The sequence below is a fragment of the Bombina bombina genome, chromosome 1 (genome assembly GCF_027579735.1).
Source record: "Bombina bombina isolate aBomBom1 chromosome 1, aBomBom1.pri, whole genome shotgun sequence".
NCBI lineage: Eukaryota > Metazoa > Chordata > Amphibia > Anura > Bombinatoridae > Bombina > Bombina bombina.
Window position 1 is genome coordinate 1,254,632,347 of NC_069499.1, and position 18,483 is coordinate 1,254,650,829.

Here is an 18,483-nt window from a genome sequence, read left to right on the forward strand (position 1 = left end):
TAACATTGTAATAAACACTGGTGCCAGATGTCTAAAGACAAATTCATACTCCTGAGTTCTGAGTGCACCTAGGATTACTCTTTAACAAAGGATACTAAGAGAACTAAGCACAATTCATAATAGAATTAAATTGGAAAGTTGTTTAAAATGTCATACTCTATCCAGTCATTTTTACTTTACTGTCCATTTAACCTTTTAACTAGGAGCAGAGGCATATATTAGCTTAGACCAACTAGGCCATTTCCTAGAGCAGCACAGTTTGGTGGGGGCAGCAAAGTCTGAGAGATATTTCCATGTTGCCTTCCTACTCTTATGTGCTCCAAATATTTTATTTATTAATTGTACTAAAAATAAATGCTCCCTGGTTGTCTAGAGAGGGTGCATGACCTGGTCTCCAGCTATGAGATTGTTGGTGGGTAGGCATACGAATGGTGCCTTTTTAACAGGAAGTATGATGATATCTTTCTTAGCAGGCTATTATGGAGTTGTACCTTTTTTAACATGACCAGAAGTCAATTTATTTCACATGTAACATGAAGATAAAATTCAAGACTAGCCTATATATATGTTCTTTATTTATGTACACTTGTTGTTTATTAAAATAAAGACAATATTGGAAACCACTTCTTTACAGAGCAAATCAAAATGGAGGAGAAGGATCAGGAAGCAGGAAATTATACACAGTACATTTACTATGTTTTTAAAACAATGTTGGATTAAGTTTTTCACTAGATTCCTAATAGCTTACACTACACTGTCAGAAAAAAGGGTACGGTTGGGGTAAGTTTGTGAACACTTGGGGTACAACTGCTGTGGTTGTACCCTTAATGGATCATAATTACACCTTAAGGAACTAATATGTACCATTTAGCGGTAAATAAGGTACAAATATGTTTCCAACTGTCAAAGAGTCCATGTCTGTACCATTTAATCCCCCCAAAAAGGTACAATCACTTTTGTAACTAAAAGGTTCAGGGGGATGGGTGGTTCAAGGCTGCCAAACCCTGCAATTCCATATAATTTATTCACCTCAATTATTAATTGAATACATAACTGGCAGTCACCAAAAATTAATTCAACATACAGTACATGTTGTAAAGCAAAATAATTAATGTTCAAAGGTTGTTGGTAATACTCAAAAAGTGTGCAATGCAACAAAAAATACTTAATAACTCATATCTTCAATGATACTGTGTTGCTGGTTCAAAAAGCACTTAATATTTTAATGTTTATATTTACAGCATCAAGATGATAACTCTTAAAGATAAAGCAAATGTAATTAACTAAAATTACAGAGAATTTTTTTCATTTTAAACTCTATAAAATAAACAAGAGCTGTTTAAGAACCTGTTTTAAAAAAAAAAAAAAAAAGTGTTAACCATTTCACAGTCACATACATGGACATTGTGTAACACGCCATAGCGCCATCTATTGGCTGAAAATTCCTTGACATGTGTAACACAGCTCCATCTATTGGTAGAAGGTTCGTCACCAAAATATGTACTGGGGAAATAGAATCATTTGCATATATTTTGCAGAGTTACAATTCAATGTATGGTTGTGAGTTTTATCGTTTATCCCTCCCCTGTATCCCCCTTCATTTCATTAGAGTTATATTTTAGTATTAGGTTGTTTTCTATATGTTTTCTATAAATTTATGTTTTATGTGGCATGTTACCCTAAGTTAGATGGGGTATTATTAGAGTCTAGTACAGAGTGAAATAAAACATCTTGAATAGTTCCTTTAGAAATTGGTTGTTTAGCCTGGTTCTTTCAGGAATTCCTGTAGTATCCTTAGGACCTGCTGTTTTTTTACACTAACCAATCTTATAAAACTGCATCGTGGCTGTTGTAATAATACTGTCTGAAAAAGTACACATTAAATTAATACATATTTGAATGTTAAAATAAATTTGATGGAACAACATTTGAATATGCTGTTTAGAGTACAAATTTGCCATCATGAGGTACAAAGGGCTTGTCACTGGGGCAGTACCCTTAAAAAGCCAAATCTGCACCATTTTTTAAGTATACATTATGGTACCATAGCACTGAGGTCCATTCTAGTCACCAAAGGTACATACTTGCCTTTGAAAGGTACAATTTGCAAGGGGAACCAATTTGTACCCATGTTATAGGGCACAGTGGGTGTAGATTTGAGGGTACTGCCCCAGTGACAAGCTGTTGTACACCTAAAGGTACACTTTTTGCGCATTTTTTCTGACAGTGTATGTCTTTATTATAGCTCATTGTGATTACCTTGCATCACTGATAATATATACAAAGATTTTGAATAAACCCAGCTTTGTATTTGAGTAACTTTAATAAAACAAATACTGTCTTTCATTTTTTTTCTTTCTATCTCTGTTTCTGTATTTCTTATATTTCTTTCTTTTTTTTATCTCTGGCCTCATCTCTTGTTCGGAAAATTAATCTGCAGATCCAGCCCTACACACAGGGCATATTATTACCCAGGCACACAAGGCACGTGCCTAGGGCTGCAGCATGTGAAGGAGAGGAAGTTTGTGGTTTGGCTCAGCAGCATTTTGTCTTGACTGATCCCACTAATACATTTACTTACAGTATTTGTATTTATTTAGTATGAGCTACTATGTGACACATTCAATAGCCAGTTAACTGGTGCTTTATCTTTAATCTACCTTTAATTTAAAATACCACATTTTCAGTGGTGAACTGATAATTTACAGCTTTTTATATATCATGGCCACTAAAAATGATATACCAGTAATATTACAAAAACACTGGAAAATACTTTATTTGTCCAGAGTTATTTAAGTCCCAAAGGACATTATGTACGTTTTTGGGGTGTAACTAGACCTCACTTGGGCCCCAGGGCAAAGTCTGTGACCCGTGTACTCTATGTGAGTATGAGGGGGTCATTTGATATTAAAATGTTAATAATGATTTTTTATATTTTTGATTTTTGCAATGTTTTAATTATCTGGTTTAGAAAATACAATAATTCTGTATATATACAGAAGCAGAGTACAGTTAATGAAATCTCGTCTTCATAGTTTGTCCCAATAACATGATATAACAGATTATATATAATGTCCTCCAGCATAGAGCTTTTCCCCAATGCGTAGCGTATGCAAATATTCCACCATTCAGTGAGATAACTGTGAATCAAACAAAATAAATAACAGTTACATTACAGGAGCCTCTCCAAAAGCAAACCTGCTAATAAATTGCCTCTGAGTTTAATGGTGTAGTTTGTTTGCTCTTTGATATATCAAGACAATAATAAATAAGAATAATCACCACTAAGATTCCATTTAAAAAATAAATCTTAAAATGTTTACTTTATACGTATATGTAATAAGTTAGAGAGGACAATAATTAGTCCTGTGCATCAAGCTAATTTCACCTGCCCTTTCATTTCTTGTTACATATAAACCACATGGGAGTCTGGGAACTACCAAGGTTCTGTAGGGATGGATAGATGGATTCCCCAGACAACTAGGCCCTGTCTGGGACGCACATAGTTCACTCTCCTGGTAAGAAAGACATCCTTAAAGGGACATTGTAGAGAATGTTTAATTACATCTAAAAGGAAGTATTTAATAATATAAAAACATTTTAACTGATGTTTCTGTGCTGAAAAAGTGATTGGATGCACTTGAGCTCACCTACAATTATTTAACAAGGGATACCAAGAGAACTAAGCAAAATTGATAATAGAAGTAAAGTTGTTTAAAATGTCATATTCTATCCAATCAATAAGTTTAATGTTTTACTTTACTTTGCCTTTAAATTATATTTGTATTACATTGCTTTATTTAAGGGGATAGTCTAGTCAAAATGAAATTTTTATGATTCAGCTAAAGCGGGGCAATTTTAAACAACTTTCTAATTTACTCCTATTATCATTTTTTTTTGTTCTCTTGGTATCTTTATTTGAATGTAAGCTTAGGAGCCGGACCATTTTTGGTTCAGCACCTAGGTAACGCTTGCTGATTGCTGGCTACTTTTAGACACCAATCAGAAAGCGCTACCCAGGTCTGAACCAAAACTGGTCCGGCTCCTATGCTTACATTCCTGCTTTTTCAAATAAAGATAGCAAGAGAACAAAGAAAAAAAATTATAATAGGAGTAAATTAGAAAGTTGTTTAATATGCTCTATCTGAATCATGAAAGTTTAATTTTGACTAGACTATCCCTTTAAGCTTATTGGTCTTTTTTCTGCTTAAGGGTAATCTTTCTGTATTACTATGAAGCAAATGGCAATACCAAATAAAAAGAAGCACTTTTTAGCATCACATAAACAATACATACATTTCAATAATGATATTTTTTTAAATTGCTATATTTCCAAGCTAAAAAGTAGCTGCTCTTCCCAGTGTTTGCGAGTTGGAGGGAAAGCTAATTTTAAACTTAACAAATGTGTGCTATATTAAATGCATGAGTCATGAGAATGGCAGTTTGCCAAAGAACCCTTGAAATGGTCCAGAACTCAAATAAGCAATATAAATGTTTAGATTTTAACACACTTGGGAAAAATAGATATAATTCATCCATAACCAAGTAGCAAATTCTTTCTAAACTACAAATTCCTTTAAAACAAAGAGAAAAATAATTTGCTCCCAATACAAACGATGCAACTATATTTGTCTCAAATGGTCTGTTTCATCAGAATCCAATGGCATTCATCCATAGCAGCTCTGAGATGAAGAACTAATAGCCAATCAATTGCCTTTTTTTTTTTAACTTATTTTAATATAAAGGCGAATGTGATAATAGATCTCTGTAAGAAACAGAAAAGAAAACATAAAAAAAAGCGAACAGATGTATGACGAGGTCTCTTGCAGATGTGAATGTTTTCTTGAACTAAGATGAACCACTCACACGAATGTAATGGAATTTGCAAGACTCATCAATAAAATGTATAGTGGTCATTTCAGTTAATGGTAATTGTTAGATGTAATTAGGAGTTGTTTGATTTTCTATGTTTCTACTTGAACTTTCTCATATAAACTGCTTGGTTGTTGTTTAAAATTCTTGAGCTTTTATGTTTATAAATAAAGCTTGTCAAACCTAAGACCCAGAACCATAATTTGGTTTTGCACTATTTTATTTTCTGACACTCACTTCATCAGTGGTGTATTTCATTTTTGTATTAAAGGAACCTTATTAAAGTTCAAAAAACTTTCATGATTCAAATAGGGCATGTCATTTTAAACAACTTTCCAATTTACTTTTATCACTGATTTTGCTTTGTTCTCTTGGTATTCTTAGATGAAGGCTAAACCTAAGAAGTTCATATGCTAATTTATTAGAACTTAAAGGGACACTGAACCCAAATTTTTTTTTCCGTTATTCATATAGAGCATGCAATTTTAAGCAACTTTCCTATTATCAAATTTTCTTCATTCTCTTGGTATCTTTATTTGAAATGCAAGAATGTAAGTTTAGATGCCGGACCATTTTTTGGTGAATAACCTGGGTTATTCTTGTTGATTGGCGGATACAGTCATCCACCAATAAAAAAGTGCTGCCCAGCGTACTGAACCAAAAAAGAAGCTTAGATGCCTTATTTTTCAAATAAAGATAGCAGTGAATGAAGAAAAATTGATAATAGGAGTAAATTAGAAAGTTGCTTAAAATTGAATGCTTTATCTGAATCATGAAAGAAAACATTTGGGTTCAGTGTCCCTTCAAAGGCTGCCGCTAATCTGAATGCATTTTTGACAGGTTTTTCACCACTAGAGGGCGTTAGTATAGTATGTTCATATAGATAACATTGAGCTCATGCACCCCTCACCGCCCACCCCCCCCCCCTCAATGAATAAGTAAAACATTTAAAATTTACTTCCACTCTAATTCCTATTTCCCTACTTTGTTGCACTAAATTCAATTATGGGTAGAACACCTTGGCACACTTGCTTGATGAACCAAGCATTTTACTTGCACGTGACATGCATTGCTGATCTTTAGCTAAGCCGTACAAACTCCTCGAGATCATTTTTAAAAGAATTTGAGCACACACTTTCAAAAAGGATTTCCATTCCTGGCCCAAAGCATGGGGGCATTTTGTAGCACTTTAACTGTGACCAACCAAGATACTTGCTCCACATTATTGCATGATGGAATAAAAAAGCATTTGGTTGTAACCCTAAAATAACTATTTCTTTACTTCTCCCCATTTGCAACACGTAAAATTCTCACCATCATGATTTATCACTAGATCTTCCAGGTAAAGATAGGAGGAGCCTGGTGGGTATTTAATTGCAAGCATAACTATTGTTGTAATGCTGTTAAAATGTTGCTTGTTTGATTACATAGACAAATGTATTGTGTACTGTGATTCTAAAATGTGTTCACAGTCCTTTAATGCTTAAAATCACTATGGGGTCCTTATTTTAAAAGTGTGGATACCTCTGCAATAAATTCTCCCTCTCCCTTTGTGTAAAGTTTTAATAGGTCCATCTTTTTCTTTTAACTCAACCTACCATGACTTTTGGGGAAACTTGCTAATCATGATATTTATGAAAGTCATCTGGAGGTCTTTGCACTGAGCATAATATTTCTTTTAGTTCCTGTGGGATACTATGAGATCATCATTCATCTTACGCTGGTTTATTGTGGCTTTGATTAAGAGACCATCCCATGGTCGAGAGAGCCTGCTTTAGTCTCCATTTCTGCAATGTGTATAGCAGATATTGAATTATGTATTATCGGTCTGAATCTTAACACAACATTCTCAGTCTCTTTTACTTGTAACAATGAGCAGCCAGGAGCACAATCTGATTTTACGGTAATGGCTCATTCTAATTGGAAACTTAAAATAAAAGCTCAAGGCAATGGAGCCGTACAGAGGTATGTAAACAAGATGCAGTAATATTTTTTAGAAGAAGAAAAAAATTTAAAATGGCACCTTCATTTTTGTTGAACAGCAACAAAACCATTATTATTACTATATTTTTTTGTGAAACGTATACAACAGGAGGAAGCCCTGCTCAGAAGAGTACATAATCTACAGGATGAATACTGAGAAAAATAAGGTATGGGGTAGTTTGTCACGTGAACTCTAGCTGCAGCAGTGAGATAAGGCAGCTCTGATTTATTTTATTGGTTAGGATGGATAGGAGCTATCAGAGGAATGGTAGTAAGTCTCTCTGAATAGGTGGCAAGGCCAACCTAAGCATTTGCGGGGGCCCTGGGCAAGATACAATTGTGGGGCCCTTCAGTCCAGTGCCCTTATACCCCTCCCCTGTATGCCCTGCCACTTGTATGGCTCACCCCTGTGCCAACATTCAGTGATACCTATATAAAGAATAACACAAAATATAAGACCTCTTTATACCATAATCTAAATACAACATATACATTGGACCATCTCATAATCTCACCACTGACATTGCAGGGGCCCCCAAAGAGCGGGCCCTGGGGAAAGTGCCCCTCTCACCCTGCCCAAAAGGTGGCTTTTCAAATAGAGCCTGAAACTGTCTGGAGACAGCCTGATGGAGCAGAGTTGACAGTTTCAATGAGTAGGTTTGATCCAAAAAGGGCAGATCATGAAGTATCTAGAAATAAGTGAGGATTTGCACATGTTGGTGAGGGCCAATATTTTGAAATGTATCCTAGAGCATATGAGGAACCAGTGTAAGGATCAGAGAGGGCCAGCTAGCATGGATCTGCAGGGCTTGTTTCCTGGCAGACTGCTTCCCTTTCTGTTTTGCATATGTAAATATGACCCTGGGTATAGTCTCCCTAAGGGTGATGGGGGAAACCAGACGTGGACTCCTTGCCCAATGTGCTTAGAGGGATATGGCTGCACCTCACTGACGAGGCCCAAAGGAGGCCAAGATGATAGTCTGGGGTTGTCCTGTTCCTTGTTCAGAGAAGAATTGCCTGGTATTTCGGGGCTGGACTGACCATGTCGGCGGGATCAGACTGATATACTACAGGAAAGTTTTCCTCTGTAAAAAGCACAATTGGACAGAAAGAAGCTACTCCAGGTGGCAACCGGGCCATAGAACAAGCTATTGATGCTACTGTTTTGTTCCTGGCAGACTGCTTCTCTTTCTGTTTTGCACTTGTTTTCATTGAGCAATACTTAGGTGTGCACGAGGTTGCAAACTGATAACTATTCTGTCAGAAGCAATTTCGTGTATCGACTGCTTCTGATGGTCCGGCTACTGAAAATATTTTCACGTCCCATAGAAAGTATTGAAGCCGCTAAGCACTAATTTACACCAGGATTTAATGAAAGAGCAAACTGTTAATATACTGCCGGAGGCTGATACATGCAAAAAATTACCTCCTGCTCAAGTAGGTTTTAAAAGAGGAAAAAGGAGCTTTTTGAGGCCTAGTTCACATTGAAATATTAAAACATAAAATTAATGCAAATAATGCAAGTGTTTCAATGTAGATAGAAATTGTAATATGTAACATTTCTTGTTGTCCCATGTATAAGAATAGTTGCACTTATATTCTTATAGAAATATCAATATGTATTGCAGTGGGGGTCCACAAAGGTCCATCACAATGTGTGCTGGCATAGCTGCTTGTCACAGTGCTATCAGGGCATTAGCATACATGTTGGGTGAGATGACTGGGGGCTGGATTTAGGTAAGGGTTGAAGCAAGTGATTCAACCTTCTATTGTTTTATGGGTTTGTGGCAGTTCAGGAGTTAGTTCACTGCTGCAAGTATGTTACCAGGCAATCAAGGGTTTTAATCACTGCTAACACTATCACTTTAAACCATTGCTATCAGTATCCCTTTAAATCACTGCTGTGAGTTAGTGATAATCAGAGTTGTTTTACTGATAAAGAAAGGGGTGAAACCATAGTGTTTATTTTTTAATCAGTCCTGTATTTAAACCAAAAAAAATAAACACCTAAATGATTGTGCGATGTGTGATATGGGTATATTTCAGTTGTAAGATGTAGTTGAATCACTAAATATATCGGGGACCAGTTCAAAGCTTAACCTGGATGGTTTGTGAACAATGGCAATCAGCAATTAGAGAACAGTTGACAATTAAGATTTGTGGACAATATTTGGCACCTCTAGCAGTATGACATAAAACACTCTGATTGATTCTCTGAGCCAGTAACAACTACCAACGTGGGTACTAAAAAAAATATCTGTCACTGAAACAGTTATATCCTTTGTTAGAAAAAGTTTGTTTTCTAATAATCTGTATTTGAAAAAAAAAAATAACTCCTGAGCTGAGCCGGCCCATCTTTGGCTCAGCACCCTGGGTAGCGCTTGCTGATTGGTGGCTACATTTTTTAACCAAAGATAGGCCGGCTCGTAAGCTTACATTCCTGCTTTTTCAAATAAATACACCAAAAGAACAAAGAAAAATTGAAAATAGGAGTAAATTAAAAAGTTGCTTAAAATTGCATGCTCTATCTGAATACCGAAAGAAAAAAATTGGTTTCAGTATCCCTTTAAGTTTAACATATGTTACTTATAATTTGCCTTTATTCAAAGCAGGGTTCACATATTTTCTTTCTGTTTGGTATTTATGTTTTTATCACATTTATGGGAATAATGGTATCTTTGTGTCACAGGAGCAACACTAGAAAATTATTACTTATTGCAAAGAGCCATCTGCAGGAATTAATGGCACTGCAGTTTTAATGAATTATTGTTTTATCTTTTGTTTCTGAAACCACATAGTTTAATAAGAATAAATATATATATATATAATATATATATATATATATATATATATTATTAACAAAGCTGTAATACTTATATCAGTGTCCCCATTGGTAGACTAGTCATTCTTCAGCCTAATTATGGCCAGTATTGTCACTACTAATTTGTTTTATTGTTGACATTTCACAAAGATATTTATGCTTACAGAGACAAGACACTTTTGTATAGTCTATTGAACTTAGCAGTCAAATGTACAAAGAATATACAAAGTAAAAAAGTAATGACCCTACACAGGTACCTGCTTTGCCAAATTTTTATAATACAACTTTCTGGGTCTTTACAATCGTAAACCTTTCAGTTCAAATAAGTTATGTTAATGTTGTCTTCTTTTCTAAGTTTCATTGCCACCTATTTCAACATTTTAATTATGACAAAATAGCACTTTGGACACTGGACAGTGTAGGCAACTGCCCAGGGCACAATCTTTACAAGGGACCACCTTAATTGTGAAACATTTTAAATAATAAAAGTACTTCCATAAAATTGCAAACAAAATCAAATATCAAAAAGACACTGCCATTGTATAGCAATGCAACAGAACAGATGTGTGTGTGTATGTGTGTATATATATATATATATATATATATGTGTGTGTATATATATATATATACAAAAAGGATATATGCACACATTATTTCTCCAACATAGGTGTGTCCGGTCCACGGCGTCATCCTTACTTGTGGGATATTCTCTTCCCCAACAGGAAATGGCAAAGAGCCCAGCAAAGCTGGTCACATGATCCCTCCTAGGCTCCGCCTTCCCCAGTCATTCTCTTTGCCGTTGCACAGGCAACATCTCCACGGAGATGGCTTAGAGTTTTTTGGTGTTTAAAATGTAGTTTTTATTCTTCAATCAAGAGTTTGTTATTTAAAATAGTGCTGGTATGTACTATTTACTCTGAAACAGAAAAGAGATGAAGATTTCTGTTTGTAAGAGGAAAATGATTTTAGCAACCGTTACTAAAAATCGATGGCTGTTTCCAACACAGGACTGTTGAGAGGGAATTAACTTCAGTTGGGGGAAACAGTGAGCATACTTTTGCTGCTTGAGGTATGACACATTTCTAACAAGACTTGGTAATGCTGGAAGCTGTCATTTTCCCTATGGGATCCGGTAAGCCATTTTTATTAAATAAGAATAAAGGGCTTCACAAGGGCTTTAAAGACTGGTAGACATTTTTCTAGGGCTAAAACGATTGATTTATAAGCATTTTAATAGTTTATAGCTTTGAGGAGTTATTTTATTCTTGGGAATTATGTTAAAGAAACGGCAGGCACTGTATTGGACACCTTTTTCACTGGGGCCTTCTCTAATCATAGGCAGAGCCTCATTTTCGCGCCACTAATGCGCAGTTGATTTTGGGAAGCAAGGCATGCAGATGCATGTGTGAGGAGCTCAGATACATAGAAAAAAGCTTACTGAAGGCGTCATTTGGTATCTTATTCCCCTCTGGGCTTGGTTGGGTCTCAGCAAAGCAGATACCAGGGACTGTATAGGGGGTTAAATATAAAAACGGCTCCGGTTACCGTTATTTTAAGAGTTAAAGCTTTCAAATTTGGTGTGCAATACTTTTAAGGCTTTAAGACACTGTGGTGAAATTTTGGTGAATTTTGAACAATTCCTTCATACTTTTTCACATATACAGTAATAAAGTGTGTTCAGTTTTAAAATTTAAAGTGACAGTAACGGTTTTATTTTAAAACGTTTTTTTGTACTTTGTTATCAAGTTTATGCCTGTTTAACATGTCTGAACTATCAGATAGACATGTTCTGTATGTGAGGAAGCCAAGGTTCCTTCTCATTTAAATAGATGTGATGTATGTGACAAACAATTTAGAGAAAATGATGCCCAAGATGATTCCTCAAGTGAGGGGAGTAAGCATGGTACTGCATCATCCCCTCCTTCGTCTACCGCCAGTCTTGCCCACACAGGAGGCCCCTAGTACATCTAGTGCGCCAATACTCCTTACTATGCAACAATTAACGGCTGTGAATGGATAATTCTATCAAAAACATTTTAGCCAAAATGCCCACTTATCAGCGGAAAGCGCGACTGCTCTGTTTTTAGAAAATACTGAAGAGCATGAGGACGCTGATGATAATGGTTCTGACATGCCCCTACACCAGTCTGAGGGGGCCAGGGAGGTTTTGTCTGAGGGAGAAATTTCAGATTCAGGGGAAAATTTCTCAACAAGCTGAACCTGATGTGATTACATTCAAATTTAAATTGGACATCTCCGCGCTCTGCTTAAGGGAGGTGTTGTCCTACTCTGGATGATTGTGACAATTTGGTCATTCCAGAGAAATTATGTAAGATGGACAAGTTCCTAGAGGTCCCGGGGCCCCCCGAAGCTTTTCCTATACCCAAGCGGGTGGCGGACATTGTAAACAAAAGAATGGGAAAGGCCCGGCATACCTTTTGTCCCTCCCCCTATACTTTAAGAAATTGTTTCCTATGGTCGACCCCAGAAAGGACTTATGGCAGACAGTCCCCAAGGTCGACGGGGCGGTTTCTACTCTAAACAAACGCACTACTATCCCTATAGAAGATAGTTGTGCTTTCAAAGATCCTATGGATAAAAAATTAGAGGGTTTGCTTAAAAAGATGTTTGTTCAGCAAGGTTACCTTCTACAACCAATTTCATGCATTGTTCCTGTCACTACAGCAGCGTGTTTCTGGTTCGATGAACTAGAAAAGTCGCTCAATAAAGATTCTTCTTATGAGGAGATTATGGACAGGTTCACGCTCTTAAATTGGCTAACTCTATTACTTTAGACGCCACTTTGCAATTAGCTAGATTAGCGGCGAAAAATTCAGGGTTTGCTATTGTGGCGCGCAGAGCGCTTTGGTTAAAATCTTGGTCAGACGGATGCGTCTTCCAAGAACAAATTGCTTAACATACCTTTCAAGGGGAAAACGCTGGTTTGGCCCTGACTTGAAAGAGATTATTTCAGATATCACTGGGGGTAAGGGCCACGCCCTTCCACAAGATAGGTCTTTTAAGGCTAAAAATAAACCAAATTTTCGTCCCTTTCGCAGAAACGGACCAGCCTCAAGTTCTACATCCTCTAAGCAAGAGGGTAATACTTCTCAAACCAAAGCCAGCCTGGAGGCCAATGCAAGGCTGGAACAGAGGTAAGCAGGCTAAGAAACCTGCCACTGCTACCAAGACAGCATGAGATGTTGGCCCCCGATCCGGGACCGGATCTGGTGGGGGGCCAGACTTTCTCTCTCTTCGCTCAGGCTTGGGCAAGAGATGTTATGGATCCTTGGGCGCTAGAAATAGTCTCCCAAGGTTATCTTCTGGAATTCAAGGAGGCTACCCCCAAGGGGGAGGTTCCACAGGTCTCAATTGTCTTCAGACCACATAAAAAGACAGGCATTCTTACATTGTGTAAGAAGACCTGTTAAAAATGGGAGTGATTCATCGGTTCCATTAGGAGAACAAGGGATGGGATTCTACTCCAATCTGTTCATAGTTCCCAAAAAAGAGGGAACATTCAGACCAATCTTAGATCTCAAGATCCTAAACAAATTTCTCAAGGTTCCATCGTTCAAAATGGAAACCATTCGGGACAATTCTTCCTACCATCCAGGAAGGTCAATTTCATGACCACGGTGGATTTAAAGGATGCGTATCTACATATTCCTATCCACAAGGAACATCATCGGTTCCTAAGGTTCGCCTTTCTGGACAAAGCATTACCAGTTTGTGGCACTTCCATTCGGATTAGCCACTGCTCCAAGAATTTTCACAAAGGTACTAGGGTCCCTTCTAGCGGTGCTAAGACCAAGGGGCATTGCAGTAGTACCTTACTTGGACGACATACTGATTCAAGCGTCGTCTCTACCCACAAGCAAAGGCTCATACGGACATTGTCCTGGCCTTTCTCAGATCTCACGGGTGGGAAAGTGAACGATAGAAAAAAGTTCTCTATCTCCGTCAACAAGAGTTCCCTTCTTGGGAACAATAATAGACTCCTTAGAAATGAGGATTTTACTGACAGAGGCCAGAAATCAAAACTTCTAAGCTCTTGTCATGTACTTCATTCTGTTCTTCTTCCTTCATAGCGCAGTGCATGGAAGTAATAGGTTTGATGGTCAGCTGGCAAATGGACATAGTTCTTTTGCGCGAATTCATCTAAGACCATTACAACTGTGCATGCTCCAGTCAGTGGAATGGGGATTATACAGACTTGTCTCCGACGATACAAGTAGATCAGAGGACCAGAGATTCACTCCGTTGGTGGCTGACCCTGGACAACCTGTCACAAAGGATGAGCTTCCGCAGACCAAGAGTGGGTCATTGTCACGACCGACGCCCAGTCTGGTGGGCTGGGGCGCGGGTTCTGGGGAACCCCTGAAAGCTCAGGGTCTTTGGTCTCGGGAAGAATCTCTTCTCCCGATAATATTCTGGAACTGAGAGCGATATTCAATGCTCCTCAAGGCTTGGCTCAGCTAGCAAAGGCCCAAATTCATACGGTTTCAATCAGGACAACATGACGACTGTTGCGTATATCAACCATCAGGGGGAACAAGGAGTTCCCTGGCAATGGAAGAAGTGACCAAAATAATTCAATGGGCGGAGACTCACTCCTGCCACTTGTCTGCAATCCACATCCCAGGAGTGGGAAAATTGGGAAGCGGATTTTCTGAGTCGTCAGACAATTCATCCGGGGGAGTGGGAACTCCATCGGAAATCTTTGCCCAAATAATTCAATTGTGGGGCATTCCAGACATGGATCTGATGGCGTCTCGTCAGAACTTCAAGGTTCCTTGCTACGGGTCCAGATCCAGGGATCCCAAGGCGACTCTAGTGGATGCACTAGTAGCACCTTGGAGCTTCAACCTAGCTTATGTGTTCCCACCGTTTCCTCTCATTCCTGGGCCTGGTAGCCAGGATCAAACAGGAGAGGGTATCGGTGATCTTGATAGCTCCTGCGTGGCCACGCAGGACTTGGTATGCAGATCTGGTGAATATGTCATCGGCTCCACCATGGAAGCTACCTTTGAGACAGGACCTTCTTGTCAAGGGTCCGTTCGAACATCCGAATCTGGCCTCACTCCAACTGACTGCTTGGAGATTGAAACGCTTGATTTTATCAAAGCGAGGGTACTCAGATTCTGTCCCCATTAGATAACTTCTTGTTCAGGCCAGGAAAGCCTGTAACTAGAAAAATCTACCATAAAATATGGAAAAAATATATCTGTTGGTGTGAATCTAAAGGATTCCCATGGAACAAGATAAAAATTCCTAAGATTCTATCCTTTCCTTCAAGAAGGTTTGGAGAAAGGATTATCTGCAAGTTCTTTGAAGGGACAGATTTCTGCTTTATCTGTTTTACTTCACAGAAAGCTGGCGGCTGTGCCAGATGTTCAAGCTTTTGTTCAGGCTCTGGTTAGAATCAAGCCTGTTTACAAACCTTTGACTCCTCCTTGGAGTCTCAATTTAGTTCTTTCAGTTCTTCAGGGGGTTCCGTTTGAACCCCTACATTCCGTTGATATCAAGTTATTATCTTGGAAAGTTTTGTTTTTGGTTGCAATTTCTTCTGCTAGAAGAGTTTCAGAGTTATCTGCTCTGCAGTGTTCTCCTCCATATCTGGTGTTCCATGCAGATAAGGTGGTTTTGCGTACTAAACCTGGTTTTCTTCCGAAAGTTGTTTTCTAACAAAAATATTAACCAGGAGATAGCCGTGCCTTCTTTGTGTCAGAATCCAGTTTCAAAGAAGGAACGTTTTGTTGCACAATTTGGATGTAGTTCGTGCTCTAAAATTCTATTTAGAGGCTACAAAGGATTTCAGACAAAATCTTCCTTGTTTGTTGTTTATTCTGGTAAAAGGAGAGGTCAAAAAGCAACTTCTAACTCTCTCTCTTTTGGGCTTTAAAAGCATCATCAGATTGGCTTATGAGACTGCCGGACGGCAGCCTCCTGAAAGAATCACAGCTCATTCCCCACTAGGGCCGTGGCTGTCCACATGGGCCTTCAAGAACGAGGCTTCTGTTGATCAGATATGTAAGGCAGCGACTTGGTCTTCACTGCACACTTTTACCAAATTTTAAAAATTTGATACTTTTGCTTCTTCTGAGGCTATTTTTGGGAGAAAGGTTTTGCAAGCCGTGGCGCCTTCCATCTAGGTGACCTGATTTGCTCCTCCCATCATCCGTGTCCTAAAGCTTTGGTATTGGGTTCCCACAAGTAAGGAAGACGCCGTGGACCGGACACACCTATGTTGGAGAAACAGAATTATTGTTTACCTGATAAATTACTTTCTTCCAACGGTGTGTCCGGTCCACGGCCCCGCCCTGGTTTTTTAATCAGGTCTGATGATTTATTTTTTCTAACTACAGTCACCACGGTATCATATGATTTCTCCTATGCAATATTCCTCTTTACGTCGGTCGAATGGACTGGGGAAGGCGGAGCCTAGGAGGGATCATGTGACCAGCTTTGCTGGGCTCTTTGCCATTTCCTGTTGGGGAAGAGAATATCCCACAAGTAAGGATGACGCCGTTGGACCGGACACCACGTTGGAGAAAGTAATTTATCAGGTAAACATAAATTCTGTTTTTTCTATATATTGAAATATATATACATTTTCTCTATATTTAAAGGCACATGAAGCCCAACATTTTTCCCTTCACAATTCAGATAGAGCATACAATTTTAAACAAGTTTCCAAAGTACCTCTTATCTTAGTTGTTTAGTTCTCTTGGTATCCTCTGTTTGAAAGCATACCTAGATAGACTCTGAGCTGTGAGCCTAGGTGCTGATTGGTGGCTGCACATGTATGCCCTTTCCTTTGGCTTACTAATGTATTCAGCTAGCTCCCAGTTGTGCATTGCATGCTCCTTCAACAAAGGATTACCCAAGTGAAATGAAGCACATGTGATAATAGAAAGTACAATTGAGAAATTTGTTTTAAAATGATTTGCTCTATCTGAAACATGAAAGAAAAAAAAAATTGGGTTTCATGTCCCTTTAAGTGATAATTTTTTTTGTACTTTGCTCCCTGTCACCTTAAATTCTGTGCTCTGTACTAATTGCTGCCTGGTATAGCTTGTTGTGCAACTGTAAGTGGAACATGTAGGATCTTTGTGTTATTTTTACCTTTATATTGAAAGCTGTATATTATCCAACACCGGAGAACACTGTGTAAAATCACCTTTTTAGTCAAGTTATATAGTTTCCTGAAAACAATATTTTATTTAGAAATATAAAATCTGCTCTCAAAGGACACATGTGTGCAGCCACCAATCACCAGCTTCCCTTCCAGAAGTGTATTGTTGCTCCTGGTTCTACCTAGGATTTATTCTTCAACAAGGATATCAAGAGAGCAAAGCAAATATGTTATTAGAAGTACATTTTAGTTATTCATAACATTGCATGCTGTATCTGTATTGTGAATTTTATTTTCACTTATTGTTTTTGTAATTGTGTTCTCATTGTGCTGTTTGTTATAGTTCATCAACATGTTGGTGCTATAAATATACATTAATGTATTATACAATGATTGTACTACTCCCATGGTAGTTTGCTCATCTCTTTTACTTTGCTTTTATGTTTTCAAGGACTATGAATACCCGCTTCACCCTCACAACACAAACTATCAGAAGAATGACCGTGCCCTCCCCCCACCCCAGGGACTGCCGGACGAGCCTGTGAGGTGCCTAGCTGCCGATCTGACTCTGAATGTGAACGACACAAGCGCTGCTGCTACAACGGGTGTATTTATGCCTGCTTAGAATCAGTCCAGCCTCCCCCAGGTCTGACAAAACTCTAAGTTGAAAAAAAATGATATTTGGTGTTGATAATGTAGATTAAAATGACAAATCATGAAGAAGTATTAATGAAATTTGGAAATGTTATTCTAATAATGCCTAAGTTTCCACCAAAAGATTATTCTTGACGCAGTTTTATGCTTTAGACCAGGGTTGGAGAACCATGGCCCTCCAGTTGTTTCAGAACTACATTTCCCATGATGCTCAACTGGGACTTCAGAGTGGCTAAGCATCATGGGTAATGTAGTTCTGAAACCTCAGGAGTGCCAAGGTTCTCCATTCCTGCTTTTTTTTAAAAAAAAAAAAAGCAGTCTCTGGGTGCTGTTTTCTTAGCATATATTTAATAATTGCAGCCATCTTTGATGATGGTAATCATGCAACAAGCAACAGTTAATTCTGATATTTAAAATATTTGAAACCAATTATACTTGATATACAAATGTAACATTTTGTATATTATATATCAATATTCTTCAACAGAAATTCCCATAATGCTCTCTGAATTGGGCATGCTAAGAGGAAACTAGAATTTGTTCTTGTGTTATTGCAGTGAGAGTGTTTGTAAGAAATAAAACAACTTCTACATCATCCTCCAGTTTAACATCCGGTGATGGCAAAGGCAATAGAGACAATCAGCTCTCACATTTCCTGGCCTGTACTAATATGTAAAAGAGAGTAGTCTAGCTGAACATCTATCAATGTGGTTTCCTGCTGGAAACAGTTATTAAAGGGACATTATACACTCATTTTTTCTTTGCATAAATATTTTGTAGATGACCTATTTATATAGCCAATAAAGTTGTTTTTTTTAAATAAATGTATAGTTTGCTTATTTTTAAATAACATTACTCTGATTTTCAGACTCCTAACCAAGCCCCAAAGTTTTATGTGAATACTGTCAGCTACTTCTCCAGCTTGCTCCTGTTTGTGTAAGGGGTCTTTTCATATGCAAAAGAAGGGGGGGGGGGAGGGTCTTATTTGCCACTTGCAGTGGGCTTTCCAGCTGCC

General features: G+C 38.0%; 1 protein-coding gene across 1 annotated transcript in view; it reads left to right on the forward strand.

Moving 5' to 3' along the window:
* The window catches only part of WFDC1 (WAP four-disulfide core domain 1), a 106,967-nt gene that overhangs the window by 42,440 nt on the left and 46,044 nt on the right, over positions 1–18,483 (forward strand). The window contains 2 exon segments of the mRNA XM_053700833.1: positions 17,266–17,344; positions 17,347–17,460. Coding sequence (XP_053556808.1) covers positions 17,266–17,344; positions 17,347–17,460 — 193 coding nt within the window.